Genomic DNA, 20,336 nt, shown 5'->3' with positions numbered 1-20,336 from the left:
GGAAAGTTCCTCATGGCTGCTCTGGAGAGTGTAGGCGCCGCGCCCAGCCCGCTGCAGGCCCAGAGCCCCTCTCCTTCTTCACTCAGCAGTCTCCAGTGAATCCAGCCACAGCAAAAGACCTGCAGCCGAGCCAGAGATCGGCTCGGCCCGGCCCGGCCCGGCCGGAGCCCGGAGAAAACCCCCTCCACAGGGCCCGCATCCCCCGGCCGGGAGACGCTGGGCCCAGCCCAGTCCCCGCCCGGCCGCATGGCCTGGGCAGGGAACGGGAGGCCTGAAGCTCTGCCACCCTTCCCAGCCAGGAAACAAAGAGAACCAAGAGAGCTCTGGTTTTACACTTTAAGGTAGGGTTCACAAGTTGATCCCACTTTTCAATGGCCTAAACTGCTGTCAATTCTCAGCAATGACCGATAATTGGTCAGGAGAAAAGACGCCAGGCAGATCCCAGCAACTTAAACTTTCTTAAAGGTAAAGTAACTCCATGACAATAAGGTATAATAATTTAAGGACTGGTTAGGAATCTAAGTCCCACCTCAGAAAAAAAAAGTGTCCTTGAGGCCTCTTAACTTGAGAAAGTGGAAATGAAGGTATTTACTTCTGCATGGGGTGTCTGAGCTCATCTGGCTCCTAGTAAGCTAGAAGTGAAACATGCTGACTCCATGCTGGAGAACCTGCATTTCAAGTTCCCTGGTGGAGATAAAGCAGTTTTCCTGTCTCACTTTCAAGCGTATGATAAAAATGTTTCTCAATGGTGGTCTGGGTATGTGCCTGCAAGGTGTGTTCTCAGCCCACTTGCGTTAGCAGAGGCTCACCTGGTCACACTGACTCTCTGCATCTACCTTCTTGTTCTTCTGTTCTGTTTTGATAATACCTTTGGATGGGATGACCTGTTTCAGCAGGATGATGATGTTCTCTGGAATATTTTAATGGAATGGCTGATGGCATCCATCCCTGCAGACAGAGGTTGATACCTGTGGGATGTTAAAAAATCTGCCAGGAGACAATTCCATTTTGAATGTACCAGCAACAAAATGCTTGGAAATTATTAAAGCTTGAAATTTATTAGAATATAGTTAGTTATTTCACCAGATAATGTCACTGAAGTCTTAACTTTATTGATAGCCTGCTTAGGAAGAGACTAGTTCAAAATGTATTACTGGAAAAAAACCCACTTTGATGCAATAAAAATGATCCATTCAGTGCAGGGGCTAGCAAAACTCTGATGCTGAGAAATGGAACGTGTTTTTCCACTGCATCCTGTATGTGCTTAGAATATTACAAATTTTAAAAACTACAGCATATGTGCTGTGTTAGTAGGGGGTAAGTGTTTGTAATAAATCTAATTAGGAGTTTGCAGTACAGGTACTTACTTTGCTGAGTTTGGGAGCAAGTTAAAGAGAAACTAAATGTTCTTACATGCTTTCAAAGCTCTAGGATGGTAATATTTTTGGTTTGTTGTATGTATGATTTACAAGAGAGATTCTAAGGGACTGTGTGACACTGTTGTATTGCTAAATAAAGTGCATACCCAGTGCTGGCAGCTTTGCAATCTGTAGCATTTCAATGTTGGTATTTTTGGAGGTTGCTGCCTGCAGTCCATAACTATACCTCAGCCATTTAGCTACTGAAGCCATCCTTTCCACTCATAAGTTCAGATGATTCCCTGGAAGGTCTGAGATTTATCAGATTTTTCTAATGACAGGCCTCATAAGTCAGATTGAAAGATCTCAAATAGCATATGAGTCAAAGCATCAACAGCTTTAAAATGTCACAAGTGGAGCAGCTGGTCCTGCTAAGGGAAGGGCTACTAGCTCTGGGACAAGTGTTGTTTTAAAATGAACAGAAAGGGTCAGATTTAATAAAAAATAAATAAAACCACTTAAGAGTTATTACGAAGGGAATTGTGATGTTTTTGCTTTTTTCGAACGTGATTATTCAAATTTGATAGCTTATGAGTTGCATTTACATTGAAAATTTTCTATGTTTCCTGAAGGAGCAAAAATTAAGCAAAGCATCAAATAAATATCAATGATTAACTGTGTTTATTGTTAATTAGACTGTTGAATACATGCACTTGGAAAATCAAAGCGCAGTGCTGCTTTTAGCTTGCTTGGCTTTGCTCGTCCTACTTTGTATGGTAAACACAACATTTATTGGGTTATGCCATATTCCTAGGGAGCTGCTTTGATGCCCTGTGATCTGTAAACTATACTCACTGTTAGGGTGTGTAGTGCAAGCCCCTGATCCTGTGCATTATGAAATCTGATATACAGACTTACTGGTGGCAAGAGATAAAAACAGCAAACACATCAAACAGTCCACAACTAAGAAATGACCTTAGCAGCATATTGGCAGCCAGCAGTAAGGACTTGGAGACCCACATGGATTAGCTCTGAAGCCTTTTGTATCTCAGATTTCGGAGCTGTAGGTTGAACTAACTGTAAACCATTCTGAACATTTCACGCTTCTGGCTGACGATACATCAGTGCCCTAATTTTCTGGGAAGATCATTCCTTGTTTAAGATGGGAAAGAAAAGGACAAATCTTTCAGTCATAGGATAGTGTTAATAAAACATGAATTATGTTATTAGAGTGACAGAGAATAGATGGTGACTTACTATTCATTTACTCCCAAAATATTTAAAACATGTGAAGGTTTACTGTTGCTGGATCATTGTGTAAAGAGACATTTACTTTGCAAAGTGAAAATTGAGCGTAATGTTTTCTATCTCTAAATGATTTTTAATTCCCATTTTACTACTTTTTTTGTGTTTTTACAAAATTGTAGCTCATTAAAAACAGTGCTTACCAGTCATTCTTATAAGTAACTAGTAAAAATAATGCAACAAAAAGATGGAAGAGTGCTGCTGGAGTTGTTTTCTCTGTCTGTATAGTTGCAGCTCTATTCAGAAGCCAGCGTGGCTCTCCTGCAACTGAATAACCCCAAGGGTTTCCAAGAACTGAGCAAGCAAGCGAAGAAGAACATGACTATAGATGGGAAAGAACTGATGCTTAATCCAGCTTATTTGCTGTGGGACCTCAGCTCTGTCAGTCAGGTGGGTAAATTCTCTTACAGCAGGTAAATGTTACAACATTTCAAAACTGCAAGTAGAGGTGAACTAGTCAATGACAAGGAATGTGGGATTTTTTTTTTCCAGAAGCTTGGAAGTATTAAGAATAAAATATTTATTAGCTTGTAAGAAAACATCACAAGAATACTGTCCAGTTCTCAAATCAATGGGAAAGAAGGATCAAACAGGGTGATATTTAAATTTTCGTGTTCTCTACTAAGTGAAAAATGTTGCCCTCTGCACGTATTTTGATAAAGCTGTGTGCAGTCAAGTCCTTAAAGGCTTAACTGATCCTGTCTGGCAGATAAGCAGGCTTCTTGTGTGGGGAAATTGAGTTTTTTTTTTTAAAAAACATGGTTATCTTGTTCCCAATACGTTTCTTAAACATTTTTTGCTTTGCAGCATCGTTTATGCTGAGCAAGTGTTAATTGCTTCTCTTTCAAAAACGTTGAAGTCCTGAAATACAGATGTCTGTAAAGAAAGGAGGTTTACTTTAAATGCTTTTGATGATGTTGGTTTGAGAACAGGAAATTAAATTACAAGGTGTCTGTTTCAAGATAAGATGTTCTGTAATCTTGGGGTTTTTCCTCCTGTTAGAATTTAATTTAACAGTAAATGTCAAGTGGTGTGGTTAGTGTGTCCACTCCTGAAAAGCTTGCAGTCTTCATATCCTGTGACCTGGACTTTTGGGAATTCTTCCTGGTTAATACCAAACCTGAGCTCAAACTTTATATTTCCCCATTTTGAAATTATGGTTTATCTTGTAAACAGGCACCTAGCCAATGTCTGCTGGTGTTGCTAAAATATTTTCAGTTCCTATTATATGAATTTGAAAGCTGTGTTACTGTACATATTAGAAAATCTATGTACATTGTGTAGAATCTGCAGTGAAAATGGTAATTGGTAAACATTCAACTATTTTCTTGAGTATTCTGTTTGATCTGGGTATGCAGCCTTACTTGTTGGTTTTAGGAGAGATCATTAAGCTCTCATAAATGTGAAAAAGAAACATGTTTCAGTGTCCTAAATGTAATTTTGTTACTTTAACAGTAAGTTTCTAACTGAAACATTTTCTATTTAATAAAAACATATGGAAACATTTAGCTATTTGATAGTGAATATTAGTCTAAGTTTTCTTAATTTTCTCCTGCTTAAATTCTTTAAAATAATAGAGCAGGGGATAATTAAAGAGCAGCTATATCATGACACTTCCAGTATATCTATATTAGGTGACATTTATATACAGCTTATGATGCAATATACTTGAAAGGCCCCAGCCTCTTGAAACTGGATTTCTGAAAGGTGATGTTACTGGTTTGAAATGGAGGAGGGAGTGTTTTTTCTGCTCCATTCTTCAAGAACTTTTTTCAGCATGGTCAACAGACATCCTAATAATACCAGGTGGTCAGCCAATGAGGTCAGAAGGTTTTATTGTTCACTTTCATAATTTGAAAGAATATGGTTCTTTATAAGAATAATGGTTATTATTAATATATTTTTTATTTTTGAATGTCTAAATCCTGAAATACTTATGCACCCATATGCCAAAGCACACTTTCCTTACCTAGCTGGATCAGAACTTTAGTATTCTATTGAAAATCTAAGACAGGATTTTTTCTTTTTGCAGTCCAAGCAGGATGAAGATGTTTCTGCCAGCCGCTTCGAGGACAACGAAGAGCTGCGGTACTCGTTGCGATCAATAGAGAGACACGCCCCTTGGGTGCGGCATATCTTCATTGTGACCAACGGGCAGATTCCCTCCTGGCTTAACCTGGATAATCCTCGGATAACTATAGTGACACATCAGGTAAAATTCAACAGAGCCACAGCTATGAAAAGGCCAGCAAAGATATTTAGTTTGATTTGAAGTGGAATTATCCTCTTGCAGCAAAAGGCTGCATTTATTTGGAAGAAGTGACAACCTCTTCTCTCTCTCACCCAGGGTTTTATCATGTATATCCTTATATTTGGGCTAAACAGATACCTGTATATTTAGTACACTCTTCCAAATATTAAGGCTTCAGCTAACATATTAATGTTAGCTGTCTAATTTCCTTATAGAGTCTATTTATAAAAAGCTGGGGAGAAGAAAATGCAATCTGAATCTATAAACAGTCTCTCAGAACCAGTAATAACCTAGTAAGCTTGTGTTGAGACAGGATGAATTACAAATACTGGAACTAAAAAGATGGCTACAAAAAAAGTAGCTATGCATTCTAAAAATGTTATTTAAAAAGAGAAGAGGAATCCTTCAAGCTTCCTGAATAAGTAAAACCAAATTCTCTGTATTTCTCAAAGTAATTTTGGTATCTGGACATGCCCATACGAGTTCTGCACAACCAAAGTGCTAAAGAGATAATTACTCAACTTCTGCAGTCTGCTGGTGAAGTTACTTGAAAAAAATGGAACAAACCTGACTTTTTGAATGCTGCAACAGGTTCAGTTTGCTAAAAATTTTGTGCAGCCTGAAATTCATGAGAATTATTGATCTATGCTCTGAGCCTGGTCCAGGACTCATTGAAAGAGGAGTGTGTGAAAGTTTGACTTTGTGAGCAATCAGGTGCAATTTCTTAGTTAAGCAGCAGAACTGGAAATGGTTTTGTGTGGGGAAAAAGAGATATTAAAGGGTTTTTTTGGTTTTATATTTTTTGGTTTTTTGTTGGTGGTGGTTTTGGTGTTTAGTTTTTTTTTTTTTGTTTGGTTTTTTTTTGCTTTATTATCTTTTTTCTTTCGTATCTATCCTTATTCTTTTTTTATATAAGCTTTTTTTAGTAGATAAGTATCAAGTATTTGTGTGCCTTACTAAAACAGTTTTTGGTTGTTGGGGATTTTCTTGTCTTAGGAAATATTTCAGAATGTGAGTCACTTGCCTACCTTCAGTTCACCAGCTATTGAAAGTCACATTCATCGCATCAACGGCCTTTCTCAGAAGTTTATTTATCTCAATGATGATGTTATGTTTGGGAAGGATGTTTGGCCTGATGATTTTTACAGTCATTCTAAAGGTCAAAAGGTAAGCTGTTATGAAAAGGTATTTTAGCAAAAGTAGAACTTTTCTACTCTAATGATAAAAGCCAAAGGAATGCTACTTTGAAAGGGAGAGCACTCACTCCCCCTTTTATCTCTAAAGGTTCATTGTTCTTAACTAGAGAACTGTTGGCTGAGGTTCAGGGTGTGGAAGGCTCTTCCCTATATTCCTGTGTGTGCTGTGTTGGTAGGATTACTCTTTTTCATGTTCACTCCTACGTTTGGGTGGTTATAATGGTTCCTCTGTCAGGATTCACTTCAGTTTCAGTATTATTCACTAGTTTTACTTTCTATTGGTGTAAGACTGATGTGGTGTTGGGCAGTTACCAGTCTTCCTTCCTTGTAAATTCTTTTTGTTTCGTGGGAAATACTCAAAACAAACAAGAATAAGCTTTTCTGTGGGAACACTGAAGTCAGATGACATTTAAACTGGTCTAATGTTGAAGTTTACAGTTAAATGCCTCTCTTCCAGACATCCATAATATCTTTTCCCAGTTTATATATGATTATATATATAAAATTTTATATATAATCATATATATATACACTCTATATACAATTGTTTGCTAAAATAATATATATTGTTCCACATTGATGAATGTAAAATAATTTAGTCTTTCAACAAGTCCATTATCAACAGCTGGGGTTTAAGCAAGGAGAGCAGGCTGAGGAAACATTAGCAATAGTTACACATAAACACTGGCTGCCAGCCAGTGAAATGGATTTTCATCTATTAGCTTGATCTTGAAGAGTGACATGGAGGAAGGAATTGAAGATTTATATATTATTATTTCTATTAAAGCAATGGGTACACAAGGCACCACAGACCAATGACTTAAGAATTTTGTGCAGGCAGATGTGCACACTTGCACACAAATACAGAAGGGTTGAGCATAATTAGTTACATTAAAATACTTGCTTCCCTTTGGAAGGGATAACATTTACTTGACAGACAATGGGTTCTAAATTCTATTTGTAAAGTTCTGTGAAATCTTAAGGCACTGTACATAGGGAGACATTATTGTAAGTCTCCATATTCAAAGAAACAAGCTCAGCTGACTTCTATTTGCCAGTCCTTGTCTCAGACTGTAATGTTGTTCCAGGTGTACTTGACTTGGCCTGTGCCAAACTGTGCCGAGGGATGTCCTGGCTCATGGATTAAAGATGGTTACTGTGATAAAGCCTGTAATAACTCAGCATGTGATTGGGATGGAGGTGATTGCATTGGTAAGACAGCAATGTTGAATTTAGGAAAAGTGTGCTGTTTGTTTTTCCTTACAAGAATAATTCTGTAACTTGTCTTTTTCACATAACTACAGAATTTGCCTCCTTTAGTAATTAAAAAATAACAAAAAAGTTGACTTACAAATTAAAACCTTATTTCTTGCAAACTACAAATTTCTGTGGAAAATGAGAAATAGTAGGGCATAAGGTAATCTTTCTTTAGGTATCAAATTTGACTAGCTGAAAGAAGGGATTGTGAAATTTTAATTATTATATGTTAATCATATACAGTATTATATATTATTTGGATTCAGAATCCAAATAATAATGGCTTGTGAAGCTGCACTATTAGTTCCTAGATGAAATTTTCAGGTCTGTGGTGTAATAAAATGAGGTGGTACTTCTGGTTTGAGGAAGTGATACCTTTCTAGGAGGCTGTAAAGTCAAGACTGCAAGCACAAGGAGTAATAAATCAGTTTTCTGCCTGCCTTTTTGACGTTAAGACAAAATATGTTGACACTTTGATTCCTAAACATTTACACTGAGTGTAAAGTCTATAGTATGCACAAACTCACAGAAGTCTAGTTAGGATTTGCTCCTTTTTAATTTCACTGATGACTATTTCGTCTTCAGTCTAGCTTTAACATGGTGGACTAAATGTGCCTTCCTTTGGTTATTTGAAATTCTTACTTCTGGTGGGTTTGTTTTTTCTTTTTTCTCTAGGTAACAGTGGGGGTAATCGCTATGTTGCTGGTGGAGGTGCAGTTGGAGGTATTGGGAATGGCCCACCATGGCAGTTTGGAGCAGGAATAAGTGGTGTTTCATACTGTAACCAGGGTTGTGCTAATTCCTGGCTAGCAGACAAATTCTGTGACCAGGCCTGCAATGTCCTCTCGTGTGGATTTGATGCTGGTGACTGTGGCCAGGGTATGTAAAAAGCATTGCTGATAAACTTCCTGCAGGGATTCTCTTGAATTTCCTGGCCTTTCTTGGTTCATCATTACTCTCAGATCAGGTTAAGGTGTTCTGTACAAGCATCTTTACCTGGCTAAGGACGATTGAATTGATGATACCTGCAGCAGTTAAAAAGGCCTCTCTGATGCTGACACTTCAAGTCTAGCTCTGGGCTCTTGCCAAAGGCTACTTTCAGTCACAAGTGAACTTGTCTGAAGTTCATTTGGATATGAATGATTAGCAAGGAATAAACAAAGTGATTGAAAGTGCTGTCTGGTATATGCAGGAGAAGAATTTGTCCTGTTTGGAAGAACAGAGGTTCCTCTGCATTTCAGCTGGGACAAATGGGTTTCTGGTGATTCTATTGCTAGCAGTGAGGTTTTGTTTATCTGGGAGATGACAGATAGTCTGTGTTCTGCTGTGGGAGTCAGAAGTTCCTTTCAGCCTATATGATTTTTAAAATATCAAATCAAAATGCATCACTGTAGTATGAACTCCAGCTGTTGTAACATTACTCTCCTAAAATGGGGCAAAAATGTAATATGGGCAAGCTACTTATGACTGATACATAGTTTTAAGTGACATGATAATAAGACATTTTAAGCTCTTCAGGTAGAGACTGAATGATGAATTATACTGGCTTTAAGAATTAGCATGAGTGTCTGGTAGCTTTATATATCTGAGTATGTTCTTGTCTTCCGTTATTGAAGATATGTGAGCAAGAAACTGGAAACCAGAGTAAGTGTTCTTTCACAAAGCTGTCTCCCTGTTAATATAGTGACTGTAGCTGGGCATATTACTATTAAAAAAAGAGTCAAAGATAAATGTCATGCTGAAAATTGACAGAAATTTGTTTTGGTTTTTGTTTGGGTTTCTTTTTTTCCCAGATCACTTTGAAGAGATGTACAAGGTGATGCTTCAGCTTAATCAGACCTACTATGTTGTTCCCAAAGGTGAATGTCTGCCCTACTTCAGCTTCAGTGAAATAGCCAAGAAAGCAATTGAGGGCTCATACAGTGATAATCCAATTATCCGACATGCTTCAGTTGCTAACAAATGGAAAACTATCCATCTAATCATGCATAGTGGCATGAACACTACTGTGATCTATTTTAACCTTACATTCCTAAATAAAAATGATGAAGAGTTTAAAATGCAAATAGCTGTTGAAGTTGATACTAGAGAGGAACCAAAACAGAACACAACTTCCATGCAAAAATCTAACTCTGATTTAAAAAGTGTAACATCAGTACCAGAAGCTGAAATGATATTTGAGGATATTCCAGAAGAGAAACGCTTTCCAAGAGTCAGGAGACGTCGAAATGGCACAAAAGAGAGTGTACCTGAAGAGCTAATAATCCCATCAGTAAATGTGTCTCTTCTTCCAGAAGACGTCCAACTAGCACTGCAGAAACTGGACTTAAAACTAATAGATGGTGATATAACTCAGAAAGGATATAACCTATCCAAGGCTGCTCTCTTGAGACCTTTCCTGTTTTTGACCACTGCAAAGAGTATTGTAGGCCTGGAAAAAAAGGGTATGCATAATCATTCAGAAGATCAGAAGAACCAGAGCCGCTGGGAGAAGCCTTATAAAGATGTAAATGATGGCAAAATAAAAACAGTAAAAGCAAAGGAAGAAGTTCCTTCGAGGCTTATGGGAACAAAGGGGACTGTTGTGACAGTGAGCACAAATAAACATATTTATAAGGTTCAGCATAAAGCCACACTTCCCTCCCAGGGCATGGGGAAAAAAAATGAAACTCGAGAAAAAGTATTGAATGCACTCATATTAAGGGAAACGCAGAAATCAAAACATACTGAGAATTTTGATACAGGAGAAGGTGCACAGGGGATGGAAGGAGTAAAAAGGCATGAGCAGGTGGATGCAAATATAAAGGAGGGGATAGTGGGAAGAAAATTACAGTCATATGCTGGAAGTTACCAAGGCTTTTTGCCATGGGAGAAAAAGAAGTATTTCCAAGACCTTCTTGATGTGAGTATCTTAATGTCATTCCTTACTGGAATAGTTGCATGTTTCTGCATTTATTGGAGTACTGTTAATATGATTTATACATTTGAAATGTACTTTGCTTTTGAGGCAAATGCTGGGATTTTTTTGAAAGATACTTTTCACATAAAATGTGATTTGTTTATGATCTGGGTCTCTCTTACCTAGATGGTAAAAGTCAAATAGCTATTTCTGTTCCCTTTCTACTATCTTTTCTTGGTCAAATTCATTTTTTGTTCATTGTATGTTGTCACAGGGCTATTGCTCAGACACATGTAGCGCTATAACAGAAAGCTTAAGTTTTGTTTTGATTGCATTTATGCAGGTATGGATTCAGTTTATGTTTAAAAAATGCAGAAAATAGGTATAATGATAAATTCTAAAAGCTAAATTGAAAATCTGCAAAGATTTTGCTTATCTAGATTGTGTCAAGAAAATGTGTAGGAAATTTCCTCTGCTTCCATCCAAAGCATTTTGGTAGTTTTGAAAAGCTCTAGAAGAGAAGATACTTCAGTTGGTAGCAGCTGCTTTGCCCTGTTTCAAATAGCAAAGGGCTATGTTTTAAAAAGACTATCTCTCGGTTCATCTGAGATTGAATTTTGCATGATGAATCTTTATATTCATAGGATTTCTATTTATCAAATATGGATGAATGATCTGAAAAATAAATGCAGTATTACAAATAAATCTGATGGCAAATAGGGTCCTTAGTGTGTGTGAGGTTTCAGAAGGTTTCAAGGAAGCTTTTTATAGAATAGTTTCCTCAAAGCATGAAAGCTTTAAGGAAAAGCTTATTTTATTTCTTTTTAAAGGAAGATCTAAGGAATATGAAGAAAAATATTAAAAAATTCTCTTCCCATTTTCAGATATGGAAGGAGTTGACAGCTGGCTGAAATGTCATTTCTCCTGTGTGTCTTGTGTTTTCTGACTTTTTCAGTAAAGTAACCTAGATTTCTGCCTGTCCTGCTCTTTAGGAAGAAGAGTCATTACTCAAGCAAATGTCATACTTTACTGAAGGTAAACATTTTGGAAGGCAGCTGAAAGATACATTTGCTGATTCCCTTCGATACGTAAATAAGCTGTTAAACAGCAAGTTTGGATTTACATCTCGTAAAGTCCCTGCTCATATGCCTCACATGATTGACCGTACTGTTATGCAAGAGCTTCAGGATATGTGAGTGTGGTTTTGGTTGGAATAATGTAAAACTCTGGGAAATTCTGCCTTTCTGTTGCTTTGCTGTAGCCACTTCCAGTGTGTTATTGGGTACTCATTAAAATTATAATTTGGAAAAGGAAATAAGAAATTTATTACAACATGATAGTTGAGATACAATGAGATTTTTGAGACACTTTAGAAATTCTGGATAAGAATTTATTTTTAGGTAAGGAATGTTTTCTTCAAGGAATTAGAGGGCTAAATGTGTTTTCATTCCTATCTAGGTTTCCTGAGGAGTTTGACAAGACATCATTTCACAAAGTGCGTCACTCTGAAGATATGCAGTTTGCTTTTTCATATTTCTACTATCTTATGAGTGCAGTTCAGCCACTGAACATCTCTCAGATCTTTGATGAGGTTGATACAGACCAGTCAGGCATCTTATCTGACCGAGAGATTCGCACGTTGGCCACGAGGATCCATGAGCTACCACTAAGTTTGCAGGTACTCTTTCCTTACTGATTAGCTTTTAGAGCAGTTTCAGTTTTAAAGTCCAAAATGGTTAAAATAAAACGAGTCAAATTTTTATCCTTGCCTGTAGTGTCAGTAACATTTCGTAGTTTTTAAATATTACCTCGAAAATACAGCATTGTGTTTTATTTACCATTGTTTGATTGCTTTTTCTGTGGAATCTGCGATTAAACTAATTTCTAGCAGCTTCAGAAAATTGTTCACTGCTGTCTGAGTTCAAGGAAACAGTGTGAGTTTGTCCAAAAAAAAGTTCACTGCCAAGAGTTGGATCCTGCTGTGCTTACTGCAGTTTCTGCACATAGTAAAAGATAGTTCTTGCCCTGAGGAACTTGTGGCCTAAAGAAAGAACTGAGAAAAAGGATAGCAAGGAAGTCATACTAGTAAACAGTATGATCATATAGAAAGATTCATACTTCTGTTACTCATGCTTCTGTTCTTCTAGGAACAATAAGCAGAGACATGGTTCTTGTAGGACTTGCATTCTTAAACATACAGGTAGAGAACAAAGTGTAATGGTTTTGCTTTACAGAGAGGAAATGAAACAATTTGTTCATGACACAAGGCACAAAATCGATGGTGTAGTCAGAACACAGCCCTGCTTTAGTGTGTTCCTGGCCTGTACCTTAGTCAGAAAACCTTCCTGGCCCTGCAGTCAACTCTTCTGTTTGCCTTGGTTTGGAATTTAATATGCCAGTGTTGATTTGGTAACTCTGTACAGTCCTGATGTTGCTAGTAAAGATGTGTTTTTAATACCTTATCTGGTCTCAATTAAACTGTACTGAAAGTTTGCTTTACTTTATAGGGAGTCTCACTGACTTAGCAGTTACTGAAATAGGGTCTGCTGAATATTAAGTCTTCTCTTGTGGACAGTAGCATGGAAATTTGTTATGTCAATAACATTAAGTACATTTGTGTACCCTGTGTTTTTAGAACTATGTCAGTGAGAAAATCAGTAGGATTTTAAATGCTTTTTCCCCTCCCCCTCCTTTCTTTCTGTTAGGATTTGACAGGTCTAGAACAAATGCTAATAAATTGCTCTAAGGCTCTCCCTGCCAACATCACTCAGATCCATGTCATTCCTCCAACTCAAGAAGCATATTATGATCCAAATCTGGTAAGAAACATAGATCTTAAAAGATGCTTATTTTCTTTCCTGAGTATGTATTTACTTTACTTCAAAAGCTGGTTTGATTTCTAAAAGGAAAGTATTTACAAAAATTACTACTTGTATTTACATGAAGTGTTACAAAATGAAAATTTTATAGTCTGCTTCCTAACTTACTAACCCTTAATTTTCTTTAAAAGCAGAGAAAAGCTGAGATTTAGGATGTTATTATAATTGGGATTTAAAAAGTTATCCTGTTAAAAAAATTTACTGTTCTGAACCAAAAAGACAGTAAGCCCAATACCTCTCTAACTAGAACTTCCTGATAAGTCTTTATCTGAATTATAACATGTATTCAAAAAACACCCTAAAATCCAAAAATCTCTGTTGTACAGAGATTGCCTGGCCAGTTTTACTGGTGGCCTTTGTCAGACGAACATCAGACGGTTGTCAAGTGAGTTAGAATTCTTGAGTATTTTACTGAGAGAGAAGTTGCAATGTTTTTGCCAAAAAGTAATCTGTATTTTTCATATAATATTTGTAAAATAGGACATTGTGATGTTATGCACCAGTATTGTTTTGTTTTTTCGCTCCCCAGTTGATAACAAAACTATTGCTTTGGATTCCAGGAGAGTTAAATATGCAGGCCTCTCTAGCTGTAATACAAGTTTTCTTACAAAGTACACCTTTATAACACTGTAATTTTCAGTAACCTATAATCTAAACAGCGTTTTCTTCCAGCCTCCAGTAACCAAAAACCTAGTGACTAATTGCAAACCTGTGACTGACAGGATTCGTAAGGCTTACAAGGACAAAAACAAATACAGGTATGTTGTGGCAGTCCTGTGAAAAGAAATGCTTAGTGTTGTAAAGCCATAGGAGGAGGGATAAATACATACATAACCCAAGATTGCATGTGTGTGCTAACAAGTCTTAGCTGAAGCCTATTTTGACAGTGGCACTAAAGAAACATCTTGTTGTTAACTTATGTATGTTTCATTGTGCAGGGTGATATGGAGTTTTTTTGTAGACTAGTTTTCTTAGTAGACTAAATACTTCCACGTTGCTTGTGTCATCTTGGGCCATTTCCTACTTTGTATTGTACAATACTAAGTCCCAGAGTATGTCTGGATGGCTGGAGTGAGTGCAGTTCAAGCGGCATATAAAGAAGGAAAGAGCCTTCCTGTACCTAGAAGTTGTAAATGTACTTCATCCTTCCTTTTACTGAAGCTTAAAAAAAGAAAATAACAGAAAAAGCATTTTAATCTTAATTACCTTGTACTGTGTACCTTTCCAGTGAGATGGAGGGGTGACAGTGGTGTGAGCTTTGTAAGTGGAGGAGGGTCTCAGGTGAGACTTGAGGAAGTCTTCAGGGTGCTTTCTTATGTTAAGTGAAGTGAAAAATTTAAGTGTGGTATCTACTACTAGTAAGACTGTTAACTTGGAGTCAAATGCTCATATTTTATATGCTTTCTCTTAGAATCCAGGTCTATGATTGATAGGTGGTTACTAATAAATCTACAGAAAAGTGGTTCTCTGCAAGAGCAGTAGCTGAAAAATTTAAATGTATCAATAGAAAACAAATGGCAAATTTTAATGAAGGCTATCCAGTCAGATTAGAAATGTTGCTAAATAATGTTAAATACAAGATTGATATTTATTGAACCAGACTTTAGGCTGTTTTATTAATTTATAAATTTTATTTCAACAATAAGGTTTGAAATCATGGGAGAAGAGGAAATTGCATTCAAAATGATTCGCACAAATGTTTCTCATGTAGTTGGTCAGCTGGATGACATACGAAAAAATCCCAGGTATCCTGTTTCATGATTTGTGTGAAGTTGTCAGCTGCTTTTAATTTTCTGGTTTGACTCTTTAAACTTTTCTTGTATTTATAAGATAATTTATTGTCATGTATTTCTAAGCTGTGTGTTACAAGGTAAGACAAATTTGAACCAAAAGTACTTCTGATTTTTTTCTGTTTGACTGAATCTGGTGCCTCTCTCTATTATGCCAGGGGCTATGTCAATAATTTGTTACATTTTATTTATCTAAAATCTTTGAAAACTTAGAAACTTCAGCTATTTTTTAAGTTTTCGTTTTTGCCATTCTAGAGGGCATACAATTTTTATTGCAGGCAATTTTATTTTAAAGGAAGAACTTTTTGACCTGCTTTATGCAGGTATTTTATATTAGGAATTATGTGTGGATTATTTTGTTACTAAATCAGTTTTGCATATTCATTGTGCTTTCAAGCTCTTTTACAACATGGAAAGAATTTGCTTCTGTCTTCAGAAAACCAGAGTTTTCTGCCAGTTTAATGAGTCTGGCTGCAAGAAGAGGTCTGACAAGTGTTAAAAGGCAGAGCAAGGAGGAAATTAGAACCAGGTATCTTGGGCCAGGGAAAGTGAAGCCTCCTCTTTTGGTGACAGAAAGCTGTTGGGTAATCTCAGCTGCCTGTAAAGCTGTAGCATAATTTGTATTTGTAGATAAAGAGTAGATTTCTACTTTCCTCTCAATACTGTACTACTTTTGCTGGGTTATTTATTCAGAAAGGGAAATGTCTTGAGACATTTTTCAACTGAAGATGGTTTGTATCTATTGCTGTTCCTTTCAAAGAATGCCTTGTGGCCACATAACTCCTTCATTCCAGTTACCACAATAATCCATCTTAAAAGAAAAGTAGGCAGTGCTCTAGCTCATGCTGCTGCTTCCTTTCCCTTCTCTATTTCTTTGTCTTCTAGACAGTTGTTTTTTTTTAAAGGTAGGGGAGATTTCAAGTCTTGTAAGGCTCAGAGGGGCCTGAGTTACATAAGTTTCTCACCTTCAGTATTCACAAAGTGAGGAGTTGATTACCTGGGCTCTATTCCTGGGAAGTACAGTGCACAACTGTATTCGTATCTTGCTAACAAAGGAGAGCTGGCATAGTTATGTAGCCATGTCATTTCCTCCTCTTTGCCACATTTTCCTTGCATACAAACCAATAATTATAATGAGTCTCTAAAAGCAGGTTTTTAGTGCCAGTCTCAGAATGAACTGGAAGTGTCAGTGGAACTGATCTCCCAGAAATGTTTGGTTTTCACCCTGAAGGCAAAGTGAGTGTTAATTGTCTAGGCATTAATTCTGGAATACCCAAAGGAATAAAATGTTTGATTTCTTTTGGATGAATTTAAGCAGTCTTTCCATTAAAAATGGGCTAATATTCTCATCAATCCCGTACTTTGCTGTATGTAGCAACCTCTCACTCTGTAAGCTGTATCTCTTTTCGATGAAGCTAAACAGGAATATACACTCTAGGAATACAGCTACTGCATTCCCAGGGCTAATGAGCTGCCAGTCCAAGAGATGAGGTCAGGGATAGTCCAGAGTAAACTCCCAAAATGCTTAGAGCGTAGCCATGATTGCCATAACCAGCTGCTTTGCGTAGTATTACTTGATACAGGAGATACAGCCTGCTCGCTTTTGGAGGGGCGTATTTTTTCTTCTCAGATGTAGCAATTTGAATGCCTGGTTATCCCCTGCACATAATTGTCTAGAGCAAGGTTACCAATTATGCTCGATACAGTACGTTGACATTCAGTGCTAATTACCTGTGTGGGCTGATATACAAGCTCCAGAGTTCTGCTTATTTCCAGATTCCTGTGGAAGTCTGAACTTTGCTCTTTGAAAGAGCACACCATACTATAGAGAATACAGCTGACCAGAGCTGCTTATTTACAAAGGTTAGCAGTGACAAGGCATATGTCACCAGATATGATTTCTGCCTCTGGGGAAAATGTAGGGGTCTTGTGTCTCACAATATAAATAAAGCACATAGCCTTGCCCAAATGTGGAAAGGGGAATTTTTGTTTGCAAGCACCAGGTCAGAGTGGCCAAGAGTACATAGCAGTACATAGGCACATTAGCTGCTGCCTGAGTTTCAATCAGTTGTAGTAACTTAGTTCCGTGTTTCTTATGTAAGAAATAGCTCTCTGCAGGAGCCATTATTGTGAGCATGCTTATTTGGTCACAGTGATTTCCATGTAAATTCTATCCAAATTGTTGTTTGTATTTTGGTTGGTTATACAAGTCTAGCTTTGGATCTGTGATTCAACAGACCAATTTTTATAATGTTCTTAGTAAACCAAAGCCTGGGGACCAAGCTTTGCTCTCTCGTATCCAATCTAATATAGTTTTTATGTTGATTTTCTTAAAAGAATTCAGCATGCACACTAAAATATTAATAATTTAGTATGATTCTCTCCTACAGTGGAGCTCACTTTGTTCTTTACGAGACTTTACTGATGATAATTCAGAAGTATAAAAATCCTTACCCAGATTGTAATGCTCTGTTCAATGAGCTCTGGGATGGTGCACACTCTAGTGCCCATTAGATGGCAGCATTATATAACTAGAAATGTGGCCTGTCACTGGATTCTTCTGAGGTTTTGATTTGCTGTCAATCCTAGTGTTCTTTGAATTAAAATAAAATTGATTTAAAATAATGCAACAATAAAAAATATATCTGTTTGGTTTTAAAATTATATGGTTTCAATTTTGTTTTAAATGACAATGTTTGTGTTATTGGTTTGGCAATACCTTTGCTATATTATCAAGGAAATACTCTAACAATGTCATCTTGTTTCCTAGAAAATTTGTTTGCCTAAATGACAATATTGATCACAATCATAAGGATGCACAAACAGTGAAAGCAGTGCTTAGGGATTTTTATGAGTCAATGTTTCCCATCCCTTCACAATTTGAACTGCCGAGAGAATATCGGAATCGTTTCCTTCACATGCATGAACTCCAAGAGTGGTATGTTCCACAAGTTCTTTTCACATTTCTGTAGTGCAGTAATATATCATTATCTAAGATACTGCTAACAAGCTGGTTTCCCCACAGTATTGTCATGAAAGAGTTAACAGTGAAAATAGCATGGTAAGATTTGAATGGACTAAAATATGAGGTCTGCAGGATTTGGGTTTTTCTGGTGCTTAGATAGTCATTGACATTTTATCAATTGGTCCTAACCTACTGCAAAAGTTGTTGCTTTATTCCTTTGTTTGGGTTTTTAAAAAATAAAACAGGAATTCTGGCTTTCTTTAAATGTAAAAATAAAACCTCAAACCATTGTTACACTTCTTACTAAGTGATTTTTTTCAATCTGCCACATAGCAATAACCATCTGGATAAAAATTAGAAAAGATAAATGTGTGTTCACATATTGCATATGCATATGTTCACATATTGCATGATATGTGAAATTTTTGTGTGTTTATCTCCTGCCATTTTATAAATAACAACTGAAGAAATTGGATTAATTGACTTCAGAAGACAAACAAAATGTTGACAGATACAGTGACAAAAAAGGACACAAGACTAATATAAGTAAACCTGTTGCTGATCAGCAAATCATAAGAAATAGCTGTTAATAAGAATATAGAAAATATTAGAGGAACTGTAGAAGGAATCAGAAGGATTGTAGGTGTGATTGTAGTGCTAGAAGTCCTGCTGTAGTAGTACCAGAGGGAGCAGGGCACAAACTCATTTCAGCAGTTAGCTTTAGAAATTTGTGCGGGAGGTGTAGACACAGTGTTGGCTCCCTTTTAGAGACCCTCCATCAAGACTTCTTGTAGTTCCAAAAAGACACTTAATTTTGACTTGTTTGTAGCCAAAGATGATTCTACCTGAGTGCATTGAGGCAGGCTAAAGTGCTGGTGGAAATCAAAGTATTTTCAGAATCATGGGACAGTCCAGGTTGGCAGGGACCTCAAAAGATCATCTGGTCCAACATTTCATGGGAAACTGTCTACTGCCAGCTCTAAAGTGTCCTGGCTACAGGTATACAGGTGTAGCAGGTAAGGGAATTGCAGTTTAGTCAAAAAGGACGAGTGTGACTGCAAAACCATAGTTGTCACAAGTAGATGTGGCACTTGAGGACAGAGTTTAGGTGTGGACTTGGCACAGTTAGCTTAACAGTTGGACTTGATCTTTGAGGTCTTTTCTAACTTAAAAGATTCTATGATCTAGCATCCTGAGCAGTCATATCTTGGAAACTTCTAGTGGTGCAGACTCTACCCCAGTCTCTGGGAAGACTGCTCCAGAAATGATTGTTTTGACTGTAAAAAAGATTTCCTTATGTAAAGATGAAACCTCTCCCAGTCCAACTTGTAGCTGTTTCCCCTTGTCTTCTCTATGTGGCTCTTCATCAAGAGAGCGCCTACATCCTCTTTTTAGTCACCCTTTAAGAACTGCAAAAAACTTCCTTTGCATATTTTGTGGAAACTCTAAATATTTGCATTTATGATACATGAAGCTGTTTTTCTGTTTCCTTCTTTCTTTGTCTAGGAGGGCATATAGAGACAAGCTCAAATTCTGGACCCACTGTGTTCTAGTAACACTTATTGTATTTACAGTCATCTCGTTTTTTGCTGAACAGGTAAAGTTAATGTCTTCTTATCAAATCTGTATAACACTTAACAGATTGTGGAATCTTCAGGGATAACATTGGATGGATTTTTTAAATAGAATTTGAAGAGTAGCTAGGATTTTCCCTTCATAAAAGAAGTAAAGATGTTACATGACTCATGATTAGGTTGCTTTAATTTTTAAGTCACCATGTTGAGATTCCTTGAAAAGAGAGTCATATGGGGAGAAGGAGAGTGGCACCTTCTCAGGTGCCTTGTGACAGTAAAGTCCATCACCAGTGTACTAAATTTGGATGCTCAAATTCAGTAATTGTTTTTGAAATTCTTGGTCTGTTAACATGGGTATTGGTAGAAGTGTATAGTAAGTTAAGAGGAAGGAAAATCAGTCCAGAAGGATCTTAAGTTACTTGAGGGCCTTATCAAAATTTCTTCCCTAAGTAATTGCAAAGACTTCTACTGAATTCGAAAGGTTTTGAATCTGACTCAAGGGGAAAAACCCCTTGACTTCTGCAAGCTTAAAATGGCTTTCTTGAACATGATTAGTCCTGCTAAACTCAGAGGGAGTCAATGGAACAAATCATATGGGTAATTCTTTGCAGGTTGGGGCCTTAAGTAACAGTTTCCGTGGTCTGATGAAGAGGGTGTAATTCTTGAAAGGTTGGCTTTTGATTATTACTTTTTTCCCACCTGTGGCTTTTGCATGACTCTTTCCCTTGATTTTCAGCCTTTTTTGTATATTAGAAAACTCCATTAGTAACTTGGTTTTAGAAGGGGATACTCAACTCAGTGGTATGGTTAGGTATCTAAATACCATTTTAAGATGCCAGCTTTATGCTGATCTATTAAAAAT

At 37.0% G+C, this 20,336-nt stretch overlaps 1 protein-coding gene across 3 annotated transcripts in view; it reads left to right on the top strand.

Moving 5' to 3' along the window:
- The window catches only part of GNPTAB (N-acetylglucosamine-1-phosphate transferase subunits alpha and beta), a 39,213-nt gene that overhangs the window by 17,369 nt on the left and 1,508 nt on the right, over positions 1–20,336 (top strand). Inside the window, exons 8-21 of one of the 3 annotated variants that reach the window (XM_014256903.2) lie at positions 2,892–3,053; positions 4,696–4,875; positions 5,911–6,081; positions 7,199–7,322; positions 8,043–8,246; positions 9,161–10,269; positions 11,259–11,458; positions 11,725–11,944; positions 12,972–13,085; positions 13,818–13,903; positions 14,792–14,890; positions 17,706–17,873; positions 19,407–19,497; positions 20,086–20,143. In XM_014256903.2, coding sequence (XP_014112378.2) covers positions 2,892–3,053; positions 4,696–4,875; positions 5,911–6,081; positions 7,199–7,322; positions 8,043–8,246; positions 9,161–10,269; positions 11,259–11,458; positions 11,725–11,944; positions 12,972–13,085; positions 13,818–13,903; positions 14,792–14,890; positions 17,706–17,873; positions 19,407–19,497; positions 20,086–20,133 — 2,976 coding nt within the window. In that variant the 3' untranslated portion in view covers positions 20,134–20,143. Of the gene's footprint in view, positions 1–2,891; positions 3,054–4,695; positions 4,876–5,910; positions 6,082–7,198; positions 7,323–8,042; positions 8,247–9,160; positions 10,270–11,258; positions 11,459–11,724; positions 11,945–12,971; positions 13,086–13,817; positions 13,904–14,791; positions 14,891–15,332; positions 17,405–17,705; positions 17,874–19,406; positions 19,498–20,085; positions 20,144–20,336 lie in introns of those variants that run through there. The other 2 variants (XM_005527887.3, XM_088055546.1) reach the window with 2 other exon arrangements.

The sequence above is a fragment of the Pseudopodoces humilis genome, chromosome 5, assembly GCF_049639895.1.
Source record: "Pseudopodoces humilis isolate 2021_Gansu_Grassland_sample_001 chromosome 5, ASM4963989v1, whole genome shotgun sequence".
Taxonomy (NCBI): domain Eukaryota; kingdom Metazoa; phylum Chordata; class Aves; order Passeriformes; family Paridae; genus Pseudopodoces; species Pseudopodoces humilis.
The sequence above is the reverse complement of the archived record's forward strand: the minus strand, read 5'-3'. Positions and strand labels throughout refer to the sequence as shown.